General features: G+C 40.9%; 1 protein-coding gene across 8 annotated transcripts; it reads right to left on the reverse strand.

Annotated features, from left to right (window-relative positions):
• Positions 1 to 982: 982 nt before the first annotated feature.
• Positions 983 to 16,393, reverse strand: Tlr3 (toll-like receptor 3). Of its 8 annotated transcripts, XM_006509279.3 has the most exons (8): positions 16,281 to 16,393; positions 15,771 to 16,130; positions 15,114 to 15,308; positions 13,984 to 14,053; positions 8,016 to 8,468; positions 5,964 to 6,155; positions 2,688 to 4,540; positions 1,088 to 2,459 (listed from the first exon to the last, which is right to left on the reverse strand). In XM_006509279.3, the coding sequence occupies exons 5-8, from the start codon at positions 8,457 to 8,459 to the stop codon at positions 2,231 to 2,233; spliced, it is 2,718 nt and encodes a 905-aa protein (XP_006509342.1). In that variant the 5' UTR covers positions 8,460 to 8,468; positions 13,984 to 14,053; positions 15,114 to 15,308; positions 15,771 to 16,130; positions 16,281 to 16,393; the 3' UTR covers positions 1,088 to 2,230. The 8 variants fall into 8 exon arrangements, with proteins under 8 accessions (NP_569054.2, NP_001344245.1, NP_001344246.1 ...); NM_126166.5 differs by lacking the exon at positions 16,281 to 16,393 and having other exon boundaries at positions 983 to 2,459; positions 15,771 to 15,937; NM_001357316.1 differs by lacking the exons at positions 15,771 to 16,130; positions 16,281 to 16,393 and adding an exon at positions 15,618 to 15,698 and having other exon boundaries at positions 983 to 2,459; positions 15,114 to 15,296.
• Between the last annotated feature and the right edge of the window lie 7,506 nt (positions 16,394 to 23,899).

The following is a 23,899-nucleotide window of genomic DNA, read 5'->3' on the forward strand; positions in this document are numbered from 1 at the left end:
TTCTGATCACCATTGAGAGCTTTCTCTTCTAAACATCTCATGTGGGATTTCCAAAGTCAGTTCATTCTAGAGAGTATGGTATGAGAAAAGAAAGATCAGAGGAGCCCCACAGTGGAGGGGATTGGTTAACACTGTGAGCAAGGCAGAAGATGGCTAACACTCAGCAAGGCAGAAGCCGGCTAACAGGGTCAGCAAGGCAGCTGTTAACCCTGCATTTCAACTTACACTCTTTCTTATATTTCAGTGCCTGAGCAAGAGACTTTTCAAAGAGCTTTGGATGTGTGTTTCTAATATGCCTATTTTTCTTTTTATCATAAACAAAAACTAAAAGCTTTCTTTTGTTAAAGGTAAAACTTACTCTAACCATTTTTTAAACTAGGGTCTAAGTTGCCCAATGTGTGCCCTCTCGTGATAACAGCCTAGACAGAAAGCCAGTGAGGAGAACTCTTAAAATTGCATTAAGGATGCTGAAGTGTAGTTCTTCATAGTTGATGGCTTCTGGCAAGGGAGCAGGTGGGGAAGGACTCTAATTTTCTTTAAGGGCTGCCCACTTGGAGTTTAACCACACTCAATGGAGTACATGGGCAACACAAATTGAATATGCTTCCCTTTCCTTCTTCCTTTTCCTCCCCCCATCCTCTTCCCCCTCCTCCTCCTCCACCTCCTCTCCCTCCTCTTCCTCTTCTTCCTCCTTCACTTCCTCCTCCTCTACTTTCTCCTCCTCTTCCTCCTCCTTTTCTGCTTCCTCCTCCTCTTCCTGTTCCTCCTTTTCCTCCTCCTCCTCCTCCTTCTTGGGAGTTCAAGGGAGAGGGGTATGGGCCGACCTGAGAGGACTGGGAAATGAGTATGGTCATGGTTCATGATACGAAATTCCCAGATAATCAATAAAAATATTATGTAAAAAAGTAGACCAAAGAATCCCACCACGACTCAGTGATTTGGCCCAAACCACCTCCCAAGTCTGTGACAGGGGCATGGAAATGCTGTTTTCCACAAAGACACTTTATTGACTAGTGTTCTGGAAGCAAGGCTTTCTATAATATGGGTAAGAAAGTCATTTAACTCTCCAGCAGAAGAGACACAACAATTAGCACAATACAAGTATTTATTCCAATATCTATTTTATCAAGTAATAAAATGCCATCTATCACTGTGGCTCTTCTCAGAGAAGACTACTCAGGCATGGGTTTATGTTAACAGAAAGTCTTTAATAGCCAGTTGGTGACCATATTAGCTGTTTGGGATCCCAAGGTAGCCCCAACCGAACTTTGAGGCACAAAACCAAGACAACAACAACAACAACAACAAAAACCATAATCTGCATTGACATAATTCAGTTAACAAAAGCAGCCAGAAGCAGAACTACAGAAGCCAAAAAGCAAAGTTAGTACATTTAGAGACTTTCCCAGAACTTTAGACTTTGATGATTACGTCTTTGTTTTCATCTTAGCAGGCGATGCAGTCTATGTTCTAAGATTTATGACCTAGGTGTTACTTCCATCATGGAGTCAGTTGTGCTAGGTCTGGGGTCCTGTGACACTATGAAGATTAAGAAGATATTCTGCTCCTGGGTATGCAGGTTTAAACCCTACTCAACAGCTATCAAAACCAACACCAAAATAAAATACAAAACTTTTCAACTGAAAAAGCAAAACTCCTCTTTCTAAATATTTTATTCTTGTTACCTCAAGTAGCCTTATACCATAAAAGCAATTATCTTTTATTCTATAAACGTCTCAAAAATGAGCATTATAAAATCCCACACGTACATAGCTGGGTGTGGTGCTACATGCCCTTAAAAGCAACACTCTGGAGACAGAGGGAGGCAGAGATAAATAAGTTCAAGACATGACTCTCTAATATATTAATTTCCAGGCCTTTCTGAGCTACACAGTAAGACTCGAGTTTTAAAAAATTACATTTATAAAACTCTCAGTCTTATTTATATAAAAATATTTAAAACCCTTTAAAGCTGTGATACACCTCAAGAATTAATGGGTAATCTATTAATAGAGGATGTTTTTAACTGCCCATGTGTTTATTTGGAGTGAATAAACCAGATGTCAATGAAATAAGCCGAAATATTTCAAAACTGAGATTGGATTGTGATGTAATATCATCATCTATACATATAAATAAATATACAAAACTTTCAAGTAAAACTTAGATTCATGATGGACCTTTATAAATTGGATCTATCCCTTTACCGACTCCAAATCTTCAAATGAGTTTAATGTGCTGAATTCCGAGATCCAAGTGCTACTTGCAATTTATGATGAAAGGCATTTATCCGTTCTTTCTGAACTGGCCAGTTCAAGATGCAATGAGATTTAAACATTCCTCTTCGCAAACAGAGTGCATGGTTTAGTTTATAATCTGGAATATTCTGGAGAAAAATCAGTATAATTGAATCCAGATTTTGCTCAATAGCTTGCTGAACTGCGTGATGTACCTTGAATCTAAGTAAAACATTAAAATGAATGGTTAGATCATTAACATACATTTGCTAAAAAGTTAAAAGCCTAACAGTCTAAAAATTATTTGTGGAATTTATTTGTGCTTTCACTAAAAATTTGAATTTTCCCCTGAATTTTGTTGCAATATTTGTGAATTGTGAATGCAGTAATTTTGAAAGCTTTCCATTCTAAAACCAAGTGAAGGTACAAACATCCACAAAATCCACCTACCTTCTGCACAGAGGGTCTTTTAATAAATGGTGTGTGATAACGAAAATGATTTTTCGGCTTCTTTTGATGCTATTAACAATTGCTTCAAGTCCAAGGACGCCTGCTTCAAAGTCCCTTTCTTCTAGGCAAAATTTGAGAGATTGGTCTTGTTCTTCCATTGGGGAGAAATGTTCCCAGACCCAGTCTCTGTCTTTATGGGCATGAATTATGTAGGCTGTATATTCAAACTGCTCAGCCTGTGTGTCTATTTCCTTGAAACCAAGAATCCGATGCACTGAAACATTCCAGTAAAAAGAGATCCTCCAGCCCTCGATGTGAATGAGCAGTACCACAAGTATAAAAACCAGGAGCATACTGGTGCTGATTATGAAGAGGAGTTCAAAGGGGGCGCTGTCTTTACAGGATGATGTATCGAAAAGCTTCAGGGGGAAGCCATAATAATGATGTGGAGTGTTACAGAGGTAGTGAGTGGACAGCTCAGAGATATTAGTGTGGGTCTGGTTGATCCAGTTAACAAACCAGGAAATACTTTCACACGTGCAGTCGAACGGATTGAAGCGCATATCTAAACTGTTCAGGTTTTGAAAAGGCGGCCCGAAAACATCCTTCTCAACAGATGTTATGAGGTTCTTCTGGAGGTTCAGTGACCTTAGAGATGTCTGGTCATCAAAAATGAATGGTTCAAGTTTGTTTAAGTTATTCAGTCCTAGATTGATGCTCTTTAGTTCGAATAAGTTCTTGAAAACCCCGACTGGGATTTCATCTAAGCCGTTGGACTCTAAATTCAAGATGTGGAGGTGAGACAGCCCCTTCAGGAAATTAACGGGACCACCGGGGTTTGCGCGTTTCCAGAGCCTGGCTAAGTTATTGTGCTGAAAATCCAGGATTTCTAGATTCTCAAGACCCTCCAGCAAGTCCTCATTTATGTTGGCTATGTTGTTGTTGCTTAAGTCCAGAATGGTCAAGTTACGAAGAGGGCGGAAAGGTGAAGGGGAGATATCCACATTTTTAAGGGCCACCCTCCTGAGCATCAGTCTTTGAAGGCTGGGGACCAATGCAAAGGAACTGGTAGACAGTTGGAGGTATTTGTTATAGGATAGGTAGATCTCAAATATATTTCTCAGACCTCTCCATTCCTGGCCGCTGAGTTTTTGTTCAATTTCATTAAGGCCGAGATCAAGTATCCTGAGTTGGCCTAACCAAGAGAAAGTACCATTTGCTATTTTTGAGATGTGATTTTTCGTTAAGTTGAGAGTGAGCAAGGGAGAATGAGCAAGTGACACAAATGTTTCATTTGTTAAAGTTTGCAAACTTGTGAAAGTTTTGGAAAGACTTAGGTACTTCAGACTCACCAATCCCGTGAAGGTATTGCTTTTGGTACTTGGAATATTATTGTCATCCATGTTGAGATATTCCAAATATTTTAACCATTGAAAGGAAAAATCGTCAATGTTGGGATGTGAAGCAAGTGAAACACTTTGCTTAGTAAATGCTCGCTTCAAACTCAGGTACCTCAGGTTGGAGAGTCCATAAAAAGAGCGAGGGGACAGACGCTGTATATTGTTGTACTCCAGAGACAGATACCTCAGGCTTGGGAGATAGGAGAAGGAACCGTTGCCGACATCATGGAGGTTGTTGTAGGAAAGATCGAGCTGGGTGAGATTTGTCCACTTCAGCCCAGAGAAAGTGCTCTCGCTGGTGGCCAGCAGCTGGTTGTTAGCCAGAGAGAGATTCTGGATGCTTGTGTTTGAAAGTTCCCAGCAAAGCTTCTCTGTGAGGTGGGGGTTCAGTTGGGCGTTGTTCAAGAGGAGGGCGAATAACTTGCCAATTGTCTGGAAACACCCCGGGGAGAACTGACAAACAAACAAGAAACAAGAAACCCAGAAGTTAACTGGCTCCATAGGAAATACTTAAATGCCTTTTCACTCAGTCCTCTTCCCCTTTTGATCTTGTGACTTGGGCAGGAAAGCCCACCCACTCTATCCTTAGTTCTTTCTTCATCCTGTGGCTGCAACCCACCGAAGGGCCTTCCAGGTAAAGTAATGTCTCCCAGCATTTTGCCTAAAGCTCTCTAAATCCGGTTAGATTTAATAAATTATGGAGCAGATCGTGGTGTGTGAAGCTCTCTAAATCCGGTTAGATTTAATAAATTATGGAGCAGATCGTGGTGTGTGTCCTGGTGACCACTTTGGCAAATCCACTTTGGCAAATATCTAATATCTAATATCTATCTATCTATCTATCTATCTATCTATCTATCTATGTATCATTTATCAATCATCTATCTATCAATCATCTATTTATCTATCATCTGTCTATCATCTATCTGCCTATCATCTATCTATCTATCTATCTATCTATCTATCTATCTATCTATCTATGTATCATCTATCTATCATCTATTCATAAAAGTAGCAAAATGACAATCATGAAGTAGCAATGAAAACAGTTTTACACAACATGAGGAACTATATTAAAGGGCCGAAGCCTCAGGAAGGCTGAGAAGCACTGAGATCTACATGAAGCATTCCAGGCAGTTAATAACTAGTAAGGGAAGGAGAGCTGATCTTCCCCAGGAAGGAGCCCCTAATTGGTTATCCAGCACCCCATAGTCAGTCCTAAATATGTACACATATGAGCAATACTCAATGGATGCACAGGAATAAACTACATCTAAGAAGTAGGTAGCGGTATATAGCAATAGTTCCCAATGGTCCACAGAAGAGCAAGATACTGAGAAATATTCCATTCCAGGAATATTTTTATACTAAGAACTGCTATATGCCAGATGTGTTACCAAAATCTTTTGTCTCATAGTCCTATGAGTTAGTGTTATTGGAAGACTGAAGCACAGCTCCCTTGAATAACCTACCTGATCACATTATTATTAAAAGACAAAGCCTAAGGAGGTACAGCTAACACAAGTCTGCAGCCTGAGCCCTTGATGACAATAGTGTTTTAAATCTTATAGAGCTCTCAGGAGGAGTTTGATTTTCACTATAGTTAGGAAAACTAAAATCACTGTCTTTTAAAAAAATCAAAAAATATCTCTGCAGTGGAACAGAGGTTAGAATGAGCCCTGCCAAACGATAATTTCTCAACTCGTTTTTGACTAAGTTGTCAATGGCCTCAAGCAGCAAATGTTGATGGATTTCTTAAGACATGGCTGAGCTTACAATTTTATTTCACCAGAAATCTTAAGTTTCCATCTGTGCAGCACAGGGATTGTGCGCACCTGAAGGTATCATAGGAAGCAACTCCGCTTTTACATCTTACCTCTTTAAGTGGATTTGATGACAAGTCCAACTTTCGTAAAGAAGAATTGCCAAGAAACTCAAGTTCTTCACTTCGCAACGCAAGGATTTTATTTTTTGCTAAGAGCAGTTCTTGGAGGTTCTCCAGTTGGACCCCCGTTCCCAACTTTGTAGATGATAAACCATTATGAGACAAATCTAATTTGATTAGATTCTGAGAGTGAAAAACAGAGACACACATATTAAGAGTCTTGACACCAGAAGCAACTCCCTCCAACATGTAAGCTTTGGAAGGATCTCAAAGACAAAATGACTGATCTCTCCTCGTTGTTTTGAAGGCATGAAAATCTTTATTGCAATTAAATATACCATTGCTGTTGGAGTCTTTTCACCCACCCTTCCTTAATGAAGTCTCTCCTGGATGGGGCTGCATAAACAAGACCACGAAAGTGGCAATATCAAGAGTCGTGTTACATGGAAGAGCAGAAATTTCTAGACAGCCCATCCCTGGATAAGAAAATACAAGTTACTAATGACACCCGGGAGAAGAAATTTAGCCTGTCTGGGGATGAGCCCCCTTATTGGGTTATCCAATGCAGAATGGTCAGCCTTGAAACCATAGACACACAAACAACAAAAATAAATTCAATATTTATACATACTTATGCATGCATCACACAGACACATATAACAATTTTGATCAAAGGAAAAGTGGCTAGCCATCTTCCAAGAGAGTGGTGGGTATCGCAGGAAGAATTTGAGTGAGTTTGGGAGCTCAGAGGGGCTTGAGGATAGAGACTGGAGAAAGTACTGTAACTCTATTTCAATTATAAACATTTAAACAAAACCTTTACCATTGTTACAAGGATTTCATGAATCACCTCATTTCTTTTACCAAGTTTAAGCACCTGAGCTTATTATTATATATGATATAAGGACAGTTGATCACTTTCTTATGTATAATAGGCATTTGTTGGTATTATAAGAGATAGCATCATGGCTTAGTAAACATAACTGTAATGCGTGAACCTCGGAAACTAGTTACAGGAGAAAAAGAAGAAAATACTCCTTTAAGAAAACACAATCCGATAGCCGAGGCTCAGGGAACATCTTGGAAGACAGATCAGGAAAATTATAAAAGCCAGAGGATCACGAAGTCTACCAGTAAGTTTCAAATTCAGGCAAAAAGGAAACCTCTGGGAGGTTAGAGAAAAGTCAAATGGAATTTCTATCAAATAAATAAGGCTACTTTTATGCATTAAAAAGAAAAAAAAAATACTGTGTTTCCCCAGTAGTTTGTCTGATCTGATGTTGAGGGATTTCCATTGAAAGGTATTCCCTGCACTATGATTTAAGAAAGCTCAGAGCCTGGCCAACACGTAGCTTTACCAATTCTTCTCAGCACACTTCAATTGGTATGTTATGGACTTGGCATCTGAGAAGGAGCAGGGCTCTATTATTTTGTTTGAGACCACAAAATAAAGAAAATAATTGATTTACAGATGGCTTTGGTTTAAGTGGAACACTTAAGGGTTGCTGGTATTACTAGCTGATAACACATGCTTTTCATATAATTAAAGAGTTAAGCCCATTTTCAAAGGGAAGAAGCAGAAACCAGTGAAAAGGTAACATTCCAAGATTCCTGAAACTCCAAAGAGTGGGTAATATTTTAGTAAAGCAGTCTGCTTTATCAACTTGTTACTTTTACTGAAGTCAGAACTTGGACTCGTCGTATTTCTTACTACTTCCCATTCTAAATTCATCAGTGCCATGAGTTTATTTTCTGTGTTCCATGGGGGACAGTCAGATGTATGTCTGCTCATGATGCCTCCCTTTAAGTCCTGTTTCAAATGAGACAACGCAAGAGGAGGTTTCGAATTAACCTAAGACTGTACCATACCACAATGTCCACGTGTGCACAGGTGGACCCAGCAGTCACGACGAGGGTTGACCTGACTTTATCCTCTTGCTTAGATAGCTATGAAGACTTCCATGAGGAAATTGAAAAGTTAACACCAGGTAACTTTAGACAATATTTGCATTTCTTAGAACAAAATGAATATACTCCTCTTACCTTCTGGTTTTTGAAAGGGTTGCTTTTAATTTTGTGTATTGAGTTAGACATTAGATCGAGTTCTGTCAGGTTCGTGCAGAAGACAAAGGTTTGATCAGAAATCTGAGAGAGCTCATTATGTTGCAGGTTCAATACTTTCAACAAAGGGAGTATTTGGCACAGTTCTGGCTCCAGTTTTGAAATGGAGTTAAATCCTGCATCCAAGATAGCAAGTTGGCTGTATCTTGTAAAGTTGGTAGGTGGTAATCTTCTGAGTTGGTTGTGAGTAAGATTCAACACTGTTATGTTAGAGGGAAGATCATCAGGTATGTGTGTTAGCTTCAAATGGCTGCAGTCAGCTACGTTGTATCTCACAGTGCATTGGTTTGTGGAAGACACCAGAAGAATCCATAGGGACAAAAGTCCCCCAAAGGAGTACATTAGATAAGAGGAACACCCTTTCATGATTCAGCCCTATAAAGAAAATAGAAGAAGTAGTAGGTATTACTGTATCTTTTGGAGTATTCTTTTAAAGTGTGTGCCCCAAATCTATGTAAGATATGTTGATAAGTTTTACACCATACAAAGTCTGTAGGATGCAAATAATGCACCAAGCAGAAATCATTCAAATAGCATCAATAAGCGAAGCAATCTGCATACACTTCCTTCTCATTCTCCCTCCCACATAAAGACAAGGAATTCAAGCATGCATTTCCTTATAACCACGGTTATTTTATTTTATCTGTTGTTATGATTACTATTTCTAAAGCCATCTACAAGTCAGTCAACTCCAGACAGAAATCTCCTCTTGCAATTTTTTTTTATCAACACATAATAATTACACATACTTCTGGAATAGAATGACAATTTCAGTATGTGTACAAGGCATAGCAAGCACACCAGAGTGATTTTTGTGTTCACCACTTCGAATATTTATCAAAGTCTCATGTTGAGAACATTCTAAAACCCTTTTTACTGGCTATGATGAGTTACTTCTAAGCATAGAAATCAAAGTCATTTCTCGGTTTTGGCTGCACCCCTGTATTTGCCAGTCACCTACCTTCTCTCCCCTCTGCCTCTCTAACCAATGATCTATAATTCTCGAAGTCCATCATTCACACAAGAACATGTGATGTTGGTTTCTCTTCATCTGATGTACTTCACTGATCCTGATCTGCCTCAGGCTCACCCATGTCATTAATGATTGGATGCATATTCTTTTGTACTATCTGAGGAGTTTAACTATGCCATTCTCTCATTACCTTAACTAACGTTCTATAGTTACGATTAGCTTCATTTAATATAGTGCTGCATTCATGATTTAAAAGAATGTACCTAAAACTGTATTTCTTGGTCAACTGACTCCACAGAATTTCTCGATGCCTCACCCTGTGGCAGAGGAGACGAGCTTTTCTGTTTTGACCACAACTTTCCATTCTTACTTCCCTGTAACTGTTAGCACAGCATCGGTTGACATGGCCAAGAGATAAGAGATGTTAGGGATTTTCACCTGTGACTGTGATTAAGCATCAAATCTTTATGTCTAGGTTAATTAGAAAAGCCTAAGGTTAAGAAATATTATTCATGACTTATTCATGTTGATATCAGTCAATATCCACTGAAGAATCAGTGGAACGTAGAGGAACACTGTGAAGGGTGTAGGTAGACCCTGGAATAGTACAGCCCGTGTTCTAAGGGTAGTACATCTGTATTGTAGTTTTGGCAAATTTTCATTTCTCAGACCTAGGTGAAATCCTCCAAAGGTAACTGAGCCTCAAAGGGCATAAATCAAGTTGATCTTATGGTACTCAGCATAAAGCGATGTAGTGTCAAAAGCATTATTTGGCTGAAGTAAAAACACCATGAGTTTAGAGTGCGTTGTTATGCTAAGTTCTGTCTCGTAATATTTCACTTTATAATGAGAAACCCAAATTTATCATGAGATACTCACAGCTAAGCACTAGCCAAGGCGAGAGCGGAAGAAACACTGAAGTGAGTGGAGAATTTGAAATATAAGGGACTTCATGAAGGCTTAGGAGGAGTCCAATGCTTCTCAGTCATTCGCTCACACTGGCTAAGTGTGAATTGCACATGGTTCACCTCACAGACTGTGACAACCTGGATTGTCCCTGAACAGTGACGAAAGATCACTGCAGAAGCCAGTGTCTTTTCAAACTGCTTTCAATTTTAATTTAAAAGGCCCAAAGGAAAGTTCTGGGTTATGAGATGCCCTTGGGTTGTTTTTAGGAGCATTTGGCTTAAGAATGAGAAGTTGGGACATTTGCTTGTACATTACTGACAAAATCCATAGGTCTTTCAAAATTTGATCTTTGGTATTTTTGTCTTTGATAATTCCTTTCCTTTTCCTTTTCCTTTTCCTTTTCCTTTTCCTTTTCCTTTTCCTTTTCCTTTTCCTTTTCCTTTCCCTTTCCCTTTCCTCCCTCCCTCCCTCCCTCCCTCCCTCCCTCCCTCCCTCCCTCCCTCCCTCCCTCCCTCCCTCTTTCCCTTCCCTTCCCTTCCCTTCCCTTCCCTTCCCTTCCCTTCCCTTCCCTTCCCTTCCCTTCCCTTCCCTTCCCTTCCCTTCCCTTCCCTTCCCTTCCCTTCCCTTCCCTCCCCCTTTCTCCCCCTCTCTTTCTTTCTTTCTTTCTTTCTTTCTTTCTTTCTTTCTTTCTTTCTTTCTTTCTTTCTTTCTTTCTTGACACTGTTTCTCTTTGTAGCCCTGGCTCTCCTGAAACATACTATGTAGACCAGGCTGGCCTCAAACTTCCAGAGATCTACCTGCTTCTACCTCCTGACTGCTGGAATAAAAGGCATGCGCCTCCACTGCCCTGTTTATGTCTTCAGTAATCTTGATACACAGGTTATATTTGAAATACAGTCTTCTTTTTATTATTTTTATTAGCATATATAGTTGAACAAAGTAATGGGCTTCATGATGATTTTTCGTATGAGAATATTAGCGTCCAATACACATCATCGGGCTTAGCACTGGAAAGCACTCTCTGCCCTTGCGAAGGATCAGGGTTCAATTCCCAGCACAATCATTTGTAACTCCAGTTCTAGGGAATCTGCATTCTATTCTGGCCTCCATGTGCATCAATGTGCGTGCATAGTGCACACACATGCAGGAAGAACACTCATAAAAATAAATCAAAAATTACATTTCACACAAAATCATGCAAGCATCATCCTCTTGTCTTCCACTCTCCAGAATTGCTAATGGGTGAGAAACTCATCTCATCGCTCTTCCTTTACATAACATTTTTTTCCTTAATAGTTTCACTTTATAGTTTTTAATGTCTTTTCTTTAAATATGATAATGCAAAATTTCACAATTGTATTTAAGTTATGTCTGTCCTTCAAAATGTCACTATTGCTACTTACTTCAGTCTGAAGCTTCCCATTGTCCTCAGCTTTTATAACGTCTTTTTCTATGATAATTTCCTCTCTTTCTGAATTCTCTTCCTTGGAATTACTTTCAAGCAGGCATTGGCTGTTCTGTATAATAATGGTCCCCATCCTGAGTCTACATTTTCCTTCTTCTTTCTATTTCATGCTCTTAGATATAAGTTTAGCTTTGTGCACCAGGCCAACCCTGACTGGTGTTTATTTTAACAGTTATATTTTAAATGCATGCAAAACAGTGCACAAAACATAAATGTGCCCCAGACCCTCTGGGCCCCTTTTGTCTGCGTGGAACGGGTCTCTAGTCACAGGTGGGCAAAGCATTGGATGAATTGACAGACAGATGCACACAGGAGTGGTTGTGTAGAATCTGAATGTAATTTGTCAAATTGAGCATCAAACGTTTTATACAGAAGAAAATAGGGAAGTTAGGTGACACATCGGCAAGGTACAAATGAGGTTACCGGATGCTTAATGACTCTTACACAAAACAGAAGAATGAAAACACAAAGACTGGAAGGAACTGGGCAATAAAATAACTGAGACAAAGTCAGCCCTATCTAAGGTCAGCAATAGTCTTAGAAGCCAGGTGTGAGGTCTTTACACTCCTAGGGCAAGGGCTTTCACACCCAAGTCATGGTTCTAATTAGGGAGTTCCGTTCTAGCTAACCATCTCATGAATAATGCAATACTTTAAAACCACAGACTGATGGATCTACTTCCTAAACCATTGTAAATTCCTGTATATGGGAGCAACTCGACTTTTATTTTAAGTGATAGTGTAATGCCAGAGGCAATTCTGAATGTCACTAAATTCCCATGGTCTGCTTAAGGACTTTCTAGGACTGTTGAAACACTGGTGAAGGCTTTAGCTATGTCAGAATTCAATCTTAAAAGGCACTTATAATAAGATAATACTAAAAGAGAGCACGTGGATCCATACACCAGACTAATGTGAGAATGGAATATTAATGTGTGGGTTAGAGAGGACGCCAGACTCCAAGAGGTGAGTTTCTGTGAAACTCTTCTGCCTCGTGAGTAGCTTCCAAGCTGACTCGACCAGAGTGCGGGCATAAATGAACAAATTATTAAATTTCCATAAATGACTGGGTCAGTGGGCTCGCTACTCAAATCAAGAAACACAGGACTCCAATGCTTTAAGAAATTTCTCTCCCACATACCCCATCAATCCTTCATTCTTCCTAAACACACACTTTTAATTCTTACACATAAGGCTACCTGCCTTTGTAGTCAGCATTAATGAAATCTTGCATCACAACAGTCCCCATTAGCAAAATTTCATTCTATGTTTTCAGTTACTTGTGACAGCCATGATACAAAATATTACTACAGTACAATGATGAACTGAGGCAGTGTGTGTGTGTGTGTGTGTGTGTGTGTCAGTGAGAGAGACAGAGACAAAGACACAGAGAGAGACAGAGAGAGATGGAGAGAGAGCTCATTATTGATTATCATTAACCCCTTCCTGTGCCTAATTTATAAACTAAATTTCATCACAGGCATGTGTGGACTGCTGAATTCTGTATGTAGGGTTAGATACTCCTGATGCTCTCAGGCACTCACTGTGGTCTTAGAGCATCCCCAGGGCTGAGAGAGTGTGTACCATTTTACCATTCATCAATCTTTCTTTTGCTCCACATGATTTGTAAGATGTATTAACATCACATCATGTCCCAACATTCATCATTTTTATTGATATAAAATGCTCCAGTATATGGATATCCTATGTCAACACAGTCCCAAATTTTTTAATAAAAATTCTTAAAAGGGGGTCAGACATGGTAGCTCATATCTTTAATCCCATCAGCCCTTGGAAAGCAGAGGCAGGTGAATCTTTGTGAGTTTGAGGGCAGCCTGGCTTTCTACATGGTAATTTCCAGGCCAGATATGGCTAAACAAAACAGGAAAAAAGGGGGGGGGGTCAAGAAAGTATTCTTAAATATTCTAGACAATTCAAAGAATTCTACAGTAACTATGCTTGTGTTAGAGCACATATAGTAATCTATCCACACACCTGTGTCATCAGTTTACAAACCCGTACTGCGAGCATCAGTCTCCTCCTTGGACAGATTACTTCCTCGTTTCTAGTTTCAGTATTTTTAATATATAATTTGTTATCTAATGTAAAACTCCACATAATAAGATGCATTTTAAGTATGTATCCTCTGACTTGGCAAATGAATTGATTTGTGTAACTCAAATCCAAAGAATTCCTCTCTCCCCTTTTCAGTTAATGTCTACCCTTACTCCCAGAAGCAACCAGTGCCTTCCCTACAGATTAGTCCTGTAACCTCAGAAAATGGGATCTCATTCATTCTCATATACATGACTGCCTTTATTAGTGCATTAGTTTTGAAGTTCACCTGTAATATGTTTTTAAAACAATTGCCTCCCCTTTCCCTCAGATGATATGGTCATGACCCCCAGTGATCATATGATATTTACTGATTTTTTTTCTATGCATGTGAGCCTATTATAAACTTTGCATTACAAAACAGATTGCAAAGTAAGAGACAGGCAACTAGCAAATTTTCCTCGAGGTATTGTTTTCACCTCTACTTACCAGATTATGGGTGCAATCCCTGTATCATATTCTACTCCTTGCTTAGGTAACATCTATCCCTCTGGAAAGACTGTAAATAGAAATTAGAATTACTAAGGACCAATGCATTTCCAAACTGTATCCCTGAATAACTGAAAGACAGTCTCAATCTGAAAACAAACTTCATTGAGAGTGAAAAGCAAAAAAAAAAAAAAATCCACCCCCCCAAAAAAAATCCACTAATGAAGCAGGCTGCATGAAAAACAAGGTCATGAGTGACTAGAATGTTAGGGAATTCAGAATGGTGACCACATGCACAAGCAGAAAGACAGAGAAAGTGGGAGGGGGACAAATCCTAAACAGCGTGTTAAGGAGATCATAAAACTTTTTTCATCAGTAACACGAGTTAGTAGGTAATAGTTAATAGTAAGGAAAAGCTTTCAAAACAGTTAGATACGTGTCAACACAAAATCACATCATAAAGTCATGAGAAGAGCTTATGACAACTTCTATATGGTGAAGGTTGACTGCTTTCCCCAAACTAGTCCATAATTTGCCAGCCTGGTTTCTGGCCTTACTCTACAACTTCCAGAACAGCCTGCCCTCCTCTCCTGCTGCCCTTCTTCATTCTGTAACAGAAAGTGACTGGCCAGTTCCTAGAAACATCTGAGAATTTGTCCTTTCTCAAGAACATTGTCATGGAGTGCCAGGTCTTCCTTTCTAGCTCACTAAATACAAAGGACTTTTTAACCTTCTGCGTTTTTGTTGTTGTTGTTGTTGTTGTTGTTTTATTTTGTTTTTGGAAAAGGTGCAATTTTTTAAAAAGTATTTTTAACTACCTTTTAATATAATCCTTTTACTTGCTCTTTGATGATTTCATACTATTCATTACACATACATATGTATTTTGATCTTGTTTACCCCTTACACCCCTCAGAGCCACATTCACCCACTTTTTAAAGCCTTTTACAAAATCACTTTGAATGCTTTCTCAAAGTATCTTTCCAAGAAGAGAAGTCTATAGAGGAAGTATGTTCTTGCTGCTGTTGTTTTAGTTGCTGCATAAAATTGGCATTTCATCACAAGATATCAGAATTTGTAGCTAAATTTACATTTGGAACTATGGTGCATTTTTCCCCTTCTCCCAATACCTGCATCATCTTCTATCTTCTTTTGGTGCGCGATTGTGATTCAGGCAGTTTAACTTCCCAGATAGAGAACAGGTGCGTCAACCTCAAAAGCCAAGTACATTCTGATTTTACTCAGCCTGAGGTCCTGCATCCCCTTAGTTTTCATTCAGACTTTTTTTTTTAAATCACACATTTCCTTTCAGCCTGAAAGTGAAACTTAAGTTGAGAGAGAGAGAGAGAGAGAGAGAGAGAGAGAGAGAGAGGGGGGGGGGGGGAGGGGGAGAGGGAGAGGGAGAGAGAGAGGATATTTTCAGCGAAACAGTTAAATTGTTATTAAACTGTTACCCTTTTTTAGTTTCTTTTTAAGGGCCTCCTGGGATTCATTGAAATGGTCACAAATCGACCTTCAGGGAGGAAGGTGTAAGCCGAGGAACCGGCCGCCGCCTGGGGGCAGAATTCTGGAAGTCAGTAAGTTTCTGGCTTCAGAGCCAAGCCCTCTGCAGTGGGTTTCAGATCCTTGCAAACCTGTGATATGCGCAGTGCATGGTCTGAGGTTGGGACTGCCGCCCAGAGACCCAGAGTGCTGGTCGGGAATCGCGCATAGTGGGAGGGGCCAACAGGGACCGGCCGTGTGGGGAAATGGGATGTGTCTAAACAAAGTGAAAGCCATTCACTTACCTCGCTTTATCTTCTTTGCAAAATGAGTAAAGTCGAACTTAATCTCTTAGGTAAAAATGGCCATCCAGTTTTCCAGCAGGAAATGTTGAGGACATCTCGGACACAGGAGGAGGTCCTGCCTCAAAAGCAGGAAACTCCCAGAAACAACTAGGCCGGGAAATAACAATGGGGGAAGGGAGCAGGGAGGGAGGAAGGAAGGCAGAAGTTTGGTCCAGCACTGGGTGTCACAAAGAGCCTTTCTTACTCAAGCAGGCCCAGTTTTCCACAAAACCCACAAATTAGGCATCAGTAGGCATCTGTTTGGTCAGAGAAGAGCTCGGGATTAACTCCTTCTTCCTCAATTAGCTATGAGGACTCCAACTGGTTAAAGAAACGGAGTTGCAAGGGAATGAAGTCAGTTTTCTTTTCATTACAGATGAGCAATGACATAGTATTCAGCCAGGTTGTTATTTAGTTTTAAAAAAAAAGTTAAACGTAATAAAGCATACAAGAAATGGGAGAGCACCTGACCTGATCTTCTTGTCTTGAAGCCAAGAGAGGGGAGTGCCTGAGCTCTCAGTCAATAGTTCCTTTGTTTGGCAGAGGTGAAAGTGGAAAAGGTGAATGGCCACAGAAGTGAAAGCAAGAAGTAACTTTGTATCCTGGTGCAAATTGCTCTTCCCTGGCCCCAGGAGGTTACTTCCTGTGGTTACCTGGCTCATGGCTACACTCTTAGCTCAACACCATAAGCAAGCACTTTGTCCTCAGTAAATTAATGACCTCTACATTGATCCACCTGGATGCCAACACAACGTTGATAGTCTTGGCAAGATTTCACCTCTGTGGGTTCCTTGAAAACAGGTTGGGCTGCATTTTTGTAATTTTACTTCTGACACCATCTCACAGAAGAACTTGCTAGCCTCTAAAGGACTAGTCTCCTGACAGAGAATCGGCTGCTGTATGGTCCTCTCCCACACTGACCCTTGGCTTGGGTAGCTTTGACCAAGTGGATATCTGTCTGGTTCTGAGTCCATTAGGGAAGCCTGATAAGTGCCTCTGTATTTAAGACTTGTCTTCTTGGAACACCAGTCTCTCTCAGGCTTCATTGGAATCTGGGGCTCCAATGCTATGCAATCAGAAGCCTAGATTAGCTGTGCAATGGATATAAGGAGGGGAATGTGCATGCTCACGAACACCTAGGAGATGGCTAACATGGACTCTGGCTGCATGGGAGACAGTCCTCCAATCTACTTTAACTTACTGCAGTTTCTTCAGCAATGACCTTGAATGACCTTCTTCAACAAGTTCTGCCAACATCCCAGAAAAGCTGCAAACCATCTTGCTGCTGCTTTACTGTTTAGAAATGGAGTGATAGGCCATGCAGCATTAGATAAGTACAATATACTTCCTCTATAATCTATAATATCTTATGCTTTGTAATTCTTTACAGATATTAGGTTAGCTGTAATGTTAGTTGACTAGTAAGTGGCTTCAAATAAATAGAGAACTTTTTTTTCAAGTGTACATATCTTGGCATGTATATGTGTACATACTGGGGGTGGGGGACATATGCACACATGTGCACATATTCATCAAGGCGTGAAATTGATTTGGGGTATTTTCCTTTATTGTGCTACACTTTGTTCATTGAGGAAGGGTCTCTCAACTGAACTGAGAGCTCCTTGCTGCTAGCCTAGCTGACCAGCCTGCTCTGGATATCCCATCCTCACCTTCTAGGCCCTAGAAGTCTCAGGCAAGCCCCTTCATCCACCTGACATTTACCTAGGTTCTGGGAACCCCAAATGTGTTCCTCAAGCATGCTTTTGGCAAGCATTTTAACTGCTGACCCATCTTCCATGTGTTTCAAAATCTGACAAAGGTATTAAACATTAATTGGAAATTACATTGTGAAAAAGGCCACTGGGCCCTCAACAGGTAGGAAGGATAAATAGAACTCTTTAGGATACTCTGACCAAATTGGTCCTGGAAACTGGCAAAAGATGGGCCAACTGCCTCCCCTATAGAGAGCTCTGGGTCCAGTGTGCTCCTTTTGAAGTTACATTTGGGAGACCTTTTCCCATCCTTCCCAAACTCAGAGCTATCCCCCAGGCGGCAATGTATAATCCCTCATCTCTTCAGGCTTTGCAGGAAGCTTGCAAGGCCACTGACCAGACTGTGAAGTGAGCCCTGCCATCTTCCACTTCCGAAACCACCCACCACTCCCATCCAGGAAACTTGGTTCCAGTATAGAGGATCTCAATCTGCCTGGAAGAGACCCTCCCCAGTTATCCTCAGCATTCCAACTGCTGAGAGAGTGGTTGGTAACATTCCTTGGGTCCATCTCTCTCAATTAAAAAAGACTACTGAAGACAATGTCATTTGGACTGTCACTCAGACTTCAGATCCCTTAAAAATAAGACTGACCCAAGATTATTAACCCATCCCAAAACTATATTCATCTTTTTCCTTTTTCTCAGTATGGGGATGGGAACCTATAACCCCTATTGGGCCCCTATGTGGACTTGGACATTAAGAAGCACATACACAGAAAAGGTGGTAATTAGTCTACTACGGATACGCAACCCCAGTTCCATGTAGACCTTTGTTCTTTTAAGCCCACTTTTGGAGTTTGGTTAGGCCACAGAAGGGACGGTTGTGGGACCTATCTTCTGAAAGACAAATATGGCAAATCCAATTCTATGCATTTCCCACAAATGAGCTCCCACACTGTCAAGGACCAGTTAACAGGGAATTTTTATTGTGCCAAATGGGGTTGTGAAACTATGGTCTATGGGAAGCATGGTGGAAACTACATATACATAGATAGGAAGGCCCCTCCCAAAACTCCCCTCCTTCACAATAGGAAGCTATAATTCCATAGTCACGAGACTGAGAGACTGGAGATAACATAGGGATAACTATGTTCCATGGGACACTGGAAGAACCTCGGAAATAAGACTCATTATGCTACCAAAAGAGACCCAGAGCATACATTACTATTCAAAGGAGACTATCTTCTGGGGCCCCCAGAACTATGGGCCCCAAAATATCCTGAGCTTATCCCCGTCCCACAGGAAATAAACACAGGACACGCCAGGTTCTTCCGTGGTTAACTTTACTTCAAAAACATAGTGAGCGTGGTGGCGCAGGCCTTTAATCCCAGCACTCAGGAGGCACAGGCAGGCGGATTTCTGAGTTCGAGGCAGCCTGGTCTACAAAGTGAGTTCCAGGACAGCCAGGGCTATACAGAGAAACCCTGTCTCGAAAAACCAAAAAAAAACAAAAAAACAAAAAAAAAAAAAAACAAAAAACAAAAAACAAAACAAAACAAAACAAAAAACCATAGTGAGGTAGACAAAGAAGGCTCAGAAAGTGTGTGGCTTAAATACCCTTAAGGCGTGATGTGTCTAAACTAGGACTGGTAGCTACACCCACAATACTCATGCCCCCTGGAGATAGGCTAAAGCCCCCAGGGGTTGAGCTAGTGCCCTGGGAGATGGACCGGTGCCTGGAAATGGGCTGGTGACTTTTGGCGGGTTTTTGCTTTTAGCACATGCACATATAGCTTGTTCTTTGTTTAGGTGGCATAAGGCACTGTGGAGCCAGCACCATCTTAAGATGATAACTGTTATTGTGGCTCTCCACACCAAAAGAGACGACTTACCCAGCCCAAGGGGAAAGACCCAACTCTAACAGTGCTTCTTCCCATGAGATTGGCCCTAACAGTACCAAAAACATTACTACTGCCTAGTCTCCACTAGCACTGGGGCTAGGAATCCTCCTTCTATACTCAATATCCTTGTTAAGGTTCACTATTTGTTCATCACTCCCAGCCAGAGAATTGGTTAGGATATCTGGCTGTGTCTGAACCCTCAAACCATTACTACAAAGGGCCAGGGACCAACTAAACCATTGATCTACCAGCAAGTAAAATCAACTGTAACTGGGAAGAGACTAAGCTAACCCTTGGGGACACACATGTTGGACCTAGAAGCCTCTCTTTACTCCAATGCTTACGATTCCACTCTCCAGATGAATTCTTATGAGCAGCAATACTTTATGGTGCCTGAAGCTACCTGGTGCCCATGTACAAATAGATGAGCTAAGAGTGCCTCTTCTAGGGCGTCCTAAAACAATAAGCCCCTCTTATGTGCCTTGTGCACATCCTGCCCCAGGTCTGTAATGGGGAAGAAGGGAGACCATACCTTAACACAGACCCCAGGTTGCAATAGAAAAAGTGATTCACGTCTACCCACCTCACACTGCTGGCTGGAGCCTGAATGACTGGGGCACTAGCAATAGAAACATCAACTCTCCTAGTCAGTCATCAAACACATAATGACATTTCCCCAAGCCTGTCATAGAATGGCTCTGGATCAAGCGAGACCTCGATTTGTAAGCAGAAAACCCGCATGTAGCTATATGTATCTTTGCATTAAAACTGCCCATGGCCATTAATGTGATTTCTTTGTCAATAACAGAAAGTGATTAATGACACTAAGTAGATTGTCCTTGACAGTGGTACTTACTGGGCCCCTTTCACAGTCCCTTTGTGGAAAGGACTTGTCCTGCTCTCACCGTATCTGAAACTCTGTCTCTCTGAGCCTTTTCTCTAAAGTAGAGATCCGGTTCCTCTCCCCCGAGGTCACTTCTGTTTCCACTCTTCACAGGTCGGCTAGCTGAACCGAAGCCATGAACCTAGCAAGACTTTCAAGGAGAGAGGAACTGGCATGTTCCCTCTCCTCAGTCTCACCCTGCTACACAGCTCTGTTGCCTCTGAGCTTCCCCTTCTGAAAAGAAACCATTGTCTGCCACACAGAACTTGTGGTTGAGCCTGGACTTCCATTCTGTGTGTCTAGATACTAGCTGTGGCCGGTGTGGTTCCAGCAAGGATAAAAAGGAAAAGAAAAATAATCCAAGTGGGGGGACGGGAAGTAAAATGACTTTGGTCTGCCTGTGACATGCTGTTACATGTGGAAACCCTGAAGTGGACACAAGATCCTGCTAGATCACAAAGTCACAAAGATAGAAGCTCAGTAGACACAGACTAGTCCTGTACATGAACACAGTCAGTGGGTAACAGGAAGAGGAAATTGAACAGACTTCTGTTTAGAATAAAGAACTCTGGGGGGGGGGGGGGAAACTAGCCAATGTGGCAAAAGACTTGTATACCCCAAATGGGAAAAATATTGCTTAAAGAAACTCAAGAAAAACCAATTATAAAGACATTCCATATTTGTGGATTGAAAGACTGAATTATCAAGGTGACAAACATGTGAGTGACCGATTTAGTGCCATCTCTGTCAAAATCCTGGTGACATCTGTGAAACATCAGATGGATATAGAAAAACTCTTGTGGGTTTTTCAAGGATTCAAACAGCTAAATCAAGCTTTAAAAAGACCACAACTTGAGGTATAAGGGTCCAAAAATCACTGAAGGAAGAACCCAGACTCAGATAGTATGCAAAAAGAGAGCTTATTCTGCAGAAACAACCAGCGTGCAAGGGTGAAACATTCTCTAAAATAGTGACCCCAGACAAAGACGCACAAGCCTTCTTATAGGGAACCAGGGGAATTCTCTAGAAGGATTAGTTAATCTCAAATTCCATTGGTGGGTACGGTGAGCCACAGGTGGTCAGTGGTTTGTATTCCTATGCCATGAACATTCAACCATGTGATGAGATAGGGCTGTCCAGCACAGATAGCCTGTACTGAGATAAGATAGTTCCCCATTTTGTGGTTATCCCCAGGCCGTTCTTTGGGAGGGAGTTTTATGATCTTGTTCTGGATTTTATGGTCAGCTCCTGGAGCTGTGTCTTAGTTTCTGGGACGTATGGTTTACTCCCAAAGCTGGTGCCTTATGAACGTTTTTGAAATCTGGCCTGGTCCATAAAATGGGGTTTATATTGTCCTTTCTGAGAGATCATTCTTACAGATATCAAAACTTAGGACAGAAATGGCAGTAATTAAATAATGCAATTACTGGTATGAAAACCCAAGCACAGAGACTATTACAACGCAATAGAGTCCCATAGAAACTCTAATATATGCACTCAAATGGCTTTTAAATAAGGATGACAAGGTTTGCCTGTAGAGAAAGGGCACATTGTCTCCAGACTGCATTGAAAACAAAACAAAACACTCCCTCCCACATGCCCAGGGTATCCACCTATAAAAATAAAACTAAACTACTTATACATGAAATCTAACTCAAAGTGGCTCAAACTCTTTTTTTATATGTAAAAGGTTTATTTATTTTTTCCTTTACTTTAAAAATAGTATTTTTATGCAATATTTTCTGATTGTACATTCCCCTCCTCCCACTCCCAGGTCCTCTCCACCTCCCCTCTTATCAAGATCTACACTTCCCTTGTCTCTCACGAGAAGACTTACAGGCATCTAAGGAATAATGTTAAAATAAAAGAAAATATATAAAACAAAACAAACCAATCAACTAAACAAGAAAAAAGAGACAGAAAAAGCATAAGAAATGCATACAGATACAGAGACACACGTTTCCAAACAGGAATCTCATAAAAACCCAAAACCAGAAGATTATATATATAAAACCTGCAAGTTTAAGAACGAGAAAGAAAGAGAGAGAGAGGGAGGGAGGGAGGGAGGGAGGGAAGGAGGGACAGAGGGAGGCTTGACTTAACAATGAGACAAAGAACCTGCAATTTTGTGTTGGCCATCTACTGCTGGGCCTGAGACCCACCTGTAAGAATGGTTTGTTTCTCCAGTGAGATTCCCTTGGAGGAAATGAAGTTTTCTTTTGTAAGTGGCTATCTATTGGAGACAGCTTCTGGATTAGGGATTGATGCAGGTGTCCACATCTCCTTTCAGCTCTAAGTCCTCATCTGGTGCAGACCCTTGTAGACCCTTGGCATGTCACCTCTGTGTGACAGCTCTGATGTCTCTAGAGGCCTTGATTCCCTGCAGATGCCCTCCATTGCCTCTGGCTCCTTCACTCTTTCTTCTTCCTCCTTTGCAGAGTTCCATGAACCCTCAGGTGAGGGATTTGATGGAGACATCCCTTTAGGACTGAGTGTGCCAGTGTCTCACATTCTCTACATATTGTCTGTCTGTCTGTCTGCCTGCCTGCCTGCCTGCCTGTCTGTCTGTCTGTCTGTGGGTCTCCTTATTTGTTCCCATATGCTGCAGGAGGTATCTTCTCTGGGATGACTGAACAAGGCAAGGATCTGTGGGTATAGCAGAGAATGATAAGGACTGACAGCATTGCGTACAAGCTCCATCTCATGGAATAAGTTACAACTCAAATCATATATTGGTTGGCTACTCTCTCAAGCTTTATGCCACCCTTTCACCAGCATACCCTGCCTCAGGCAAGTCACTTTTGTAGATCAAAGGTTTTGTAGTTGGCTAGGTGTTGACTTTTCTCCTTTGATAGTACACAGAGGACCTTCCAGTACCATGAAGTCCAGTCTGTAGGGGTAAAGGTTCTAGATGTGTACCAGCTTGGCTTCTCCATATTCAATGAGCTGTGTAGATGTTGTCTTCATCAATAAGGTCTTGCTGTCCATTTGTGGAGAGCCACAAATAGCCTTTGAAATAACCATGATTATTCTGATGTTCCCATGGGGCCTCTTTGGCCAAGAAAATTAGATGCAACCTATTCCTGGTACTGAAAGTTTCATTTGGTGACTAGAGTTGTCTCATTGGGACTCTATCTCCCTTGTTCTTTGGTGATTCCATTTAGGTCACCTTCATATATGCATATTTTTAGGAAGTTTCTACTTTATTGAGTTTTCATACAACCTCTGAAGTAGCCCTTAGTTTTAGCTGTCTCTTTCCACATTCCCTTCCTTGTCCCCTGCTCTCTCCCTCTTCCTGTTTGATACCCCTGTCCAAGTCCCACCTCTCACTTGTCCATAACTATTCTATTTCCCCTTCTTAAGGAGATTCCCTTGCTCTGTCCTAGACCTACCTACTCTGCACATAACTTCAGTGTTATATGGGCTACAGCTTTCTTATCAATCAATGACTTAAGAGCTTGCACCCATATATACATTAATATATACCATATTTGTTTTTCTTTGTCTGAGTTACCTCACTCAGAATTATTTTTTTTTCTAGTTCCATCCATTTTCTTGTGAATTTCATGATTTTATTTTTTCAAGGACTGACTA

Source organism: Mus musculus, chromosome 8 (assembly GCF_000001635.26).
Source record: "Mus musculus strain C57BL/6J chromosome 8, GRCm38.p6 C57BL/6J".
Lineage (NCBI taxonomy): Eukaryota > Metazoa > Chordata > Mammalia > Rodentia > Muridae > Mus > Mus musculus.

Excerpts from the sequence above, each read along its gene's own strand:
- Tlr3 (NM_001357317.1), bottom strand. The coding sequence starts at position 8,459 with ATGAAAGGGTGTTCCTCTTATCTAATGTACTCCTTTGGGGGACTTTTG. Across the intron at positions 4,541-5,963 it reads CATCAAATCCACTTAAAGAG|TTCTCCCCGGGGTGTTTCCA; the intron begins GTAAGATGTAAA and ends TTTGTTTGTCAG. Across the intron at positions 2,460-2,687 it reads AAAGACCCTCTGTGCAGAAG|ATTCAAGGTACATCACGCAG; the intron begins GTAGGTGGATTT and ends TGTTTTACTTAG.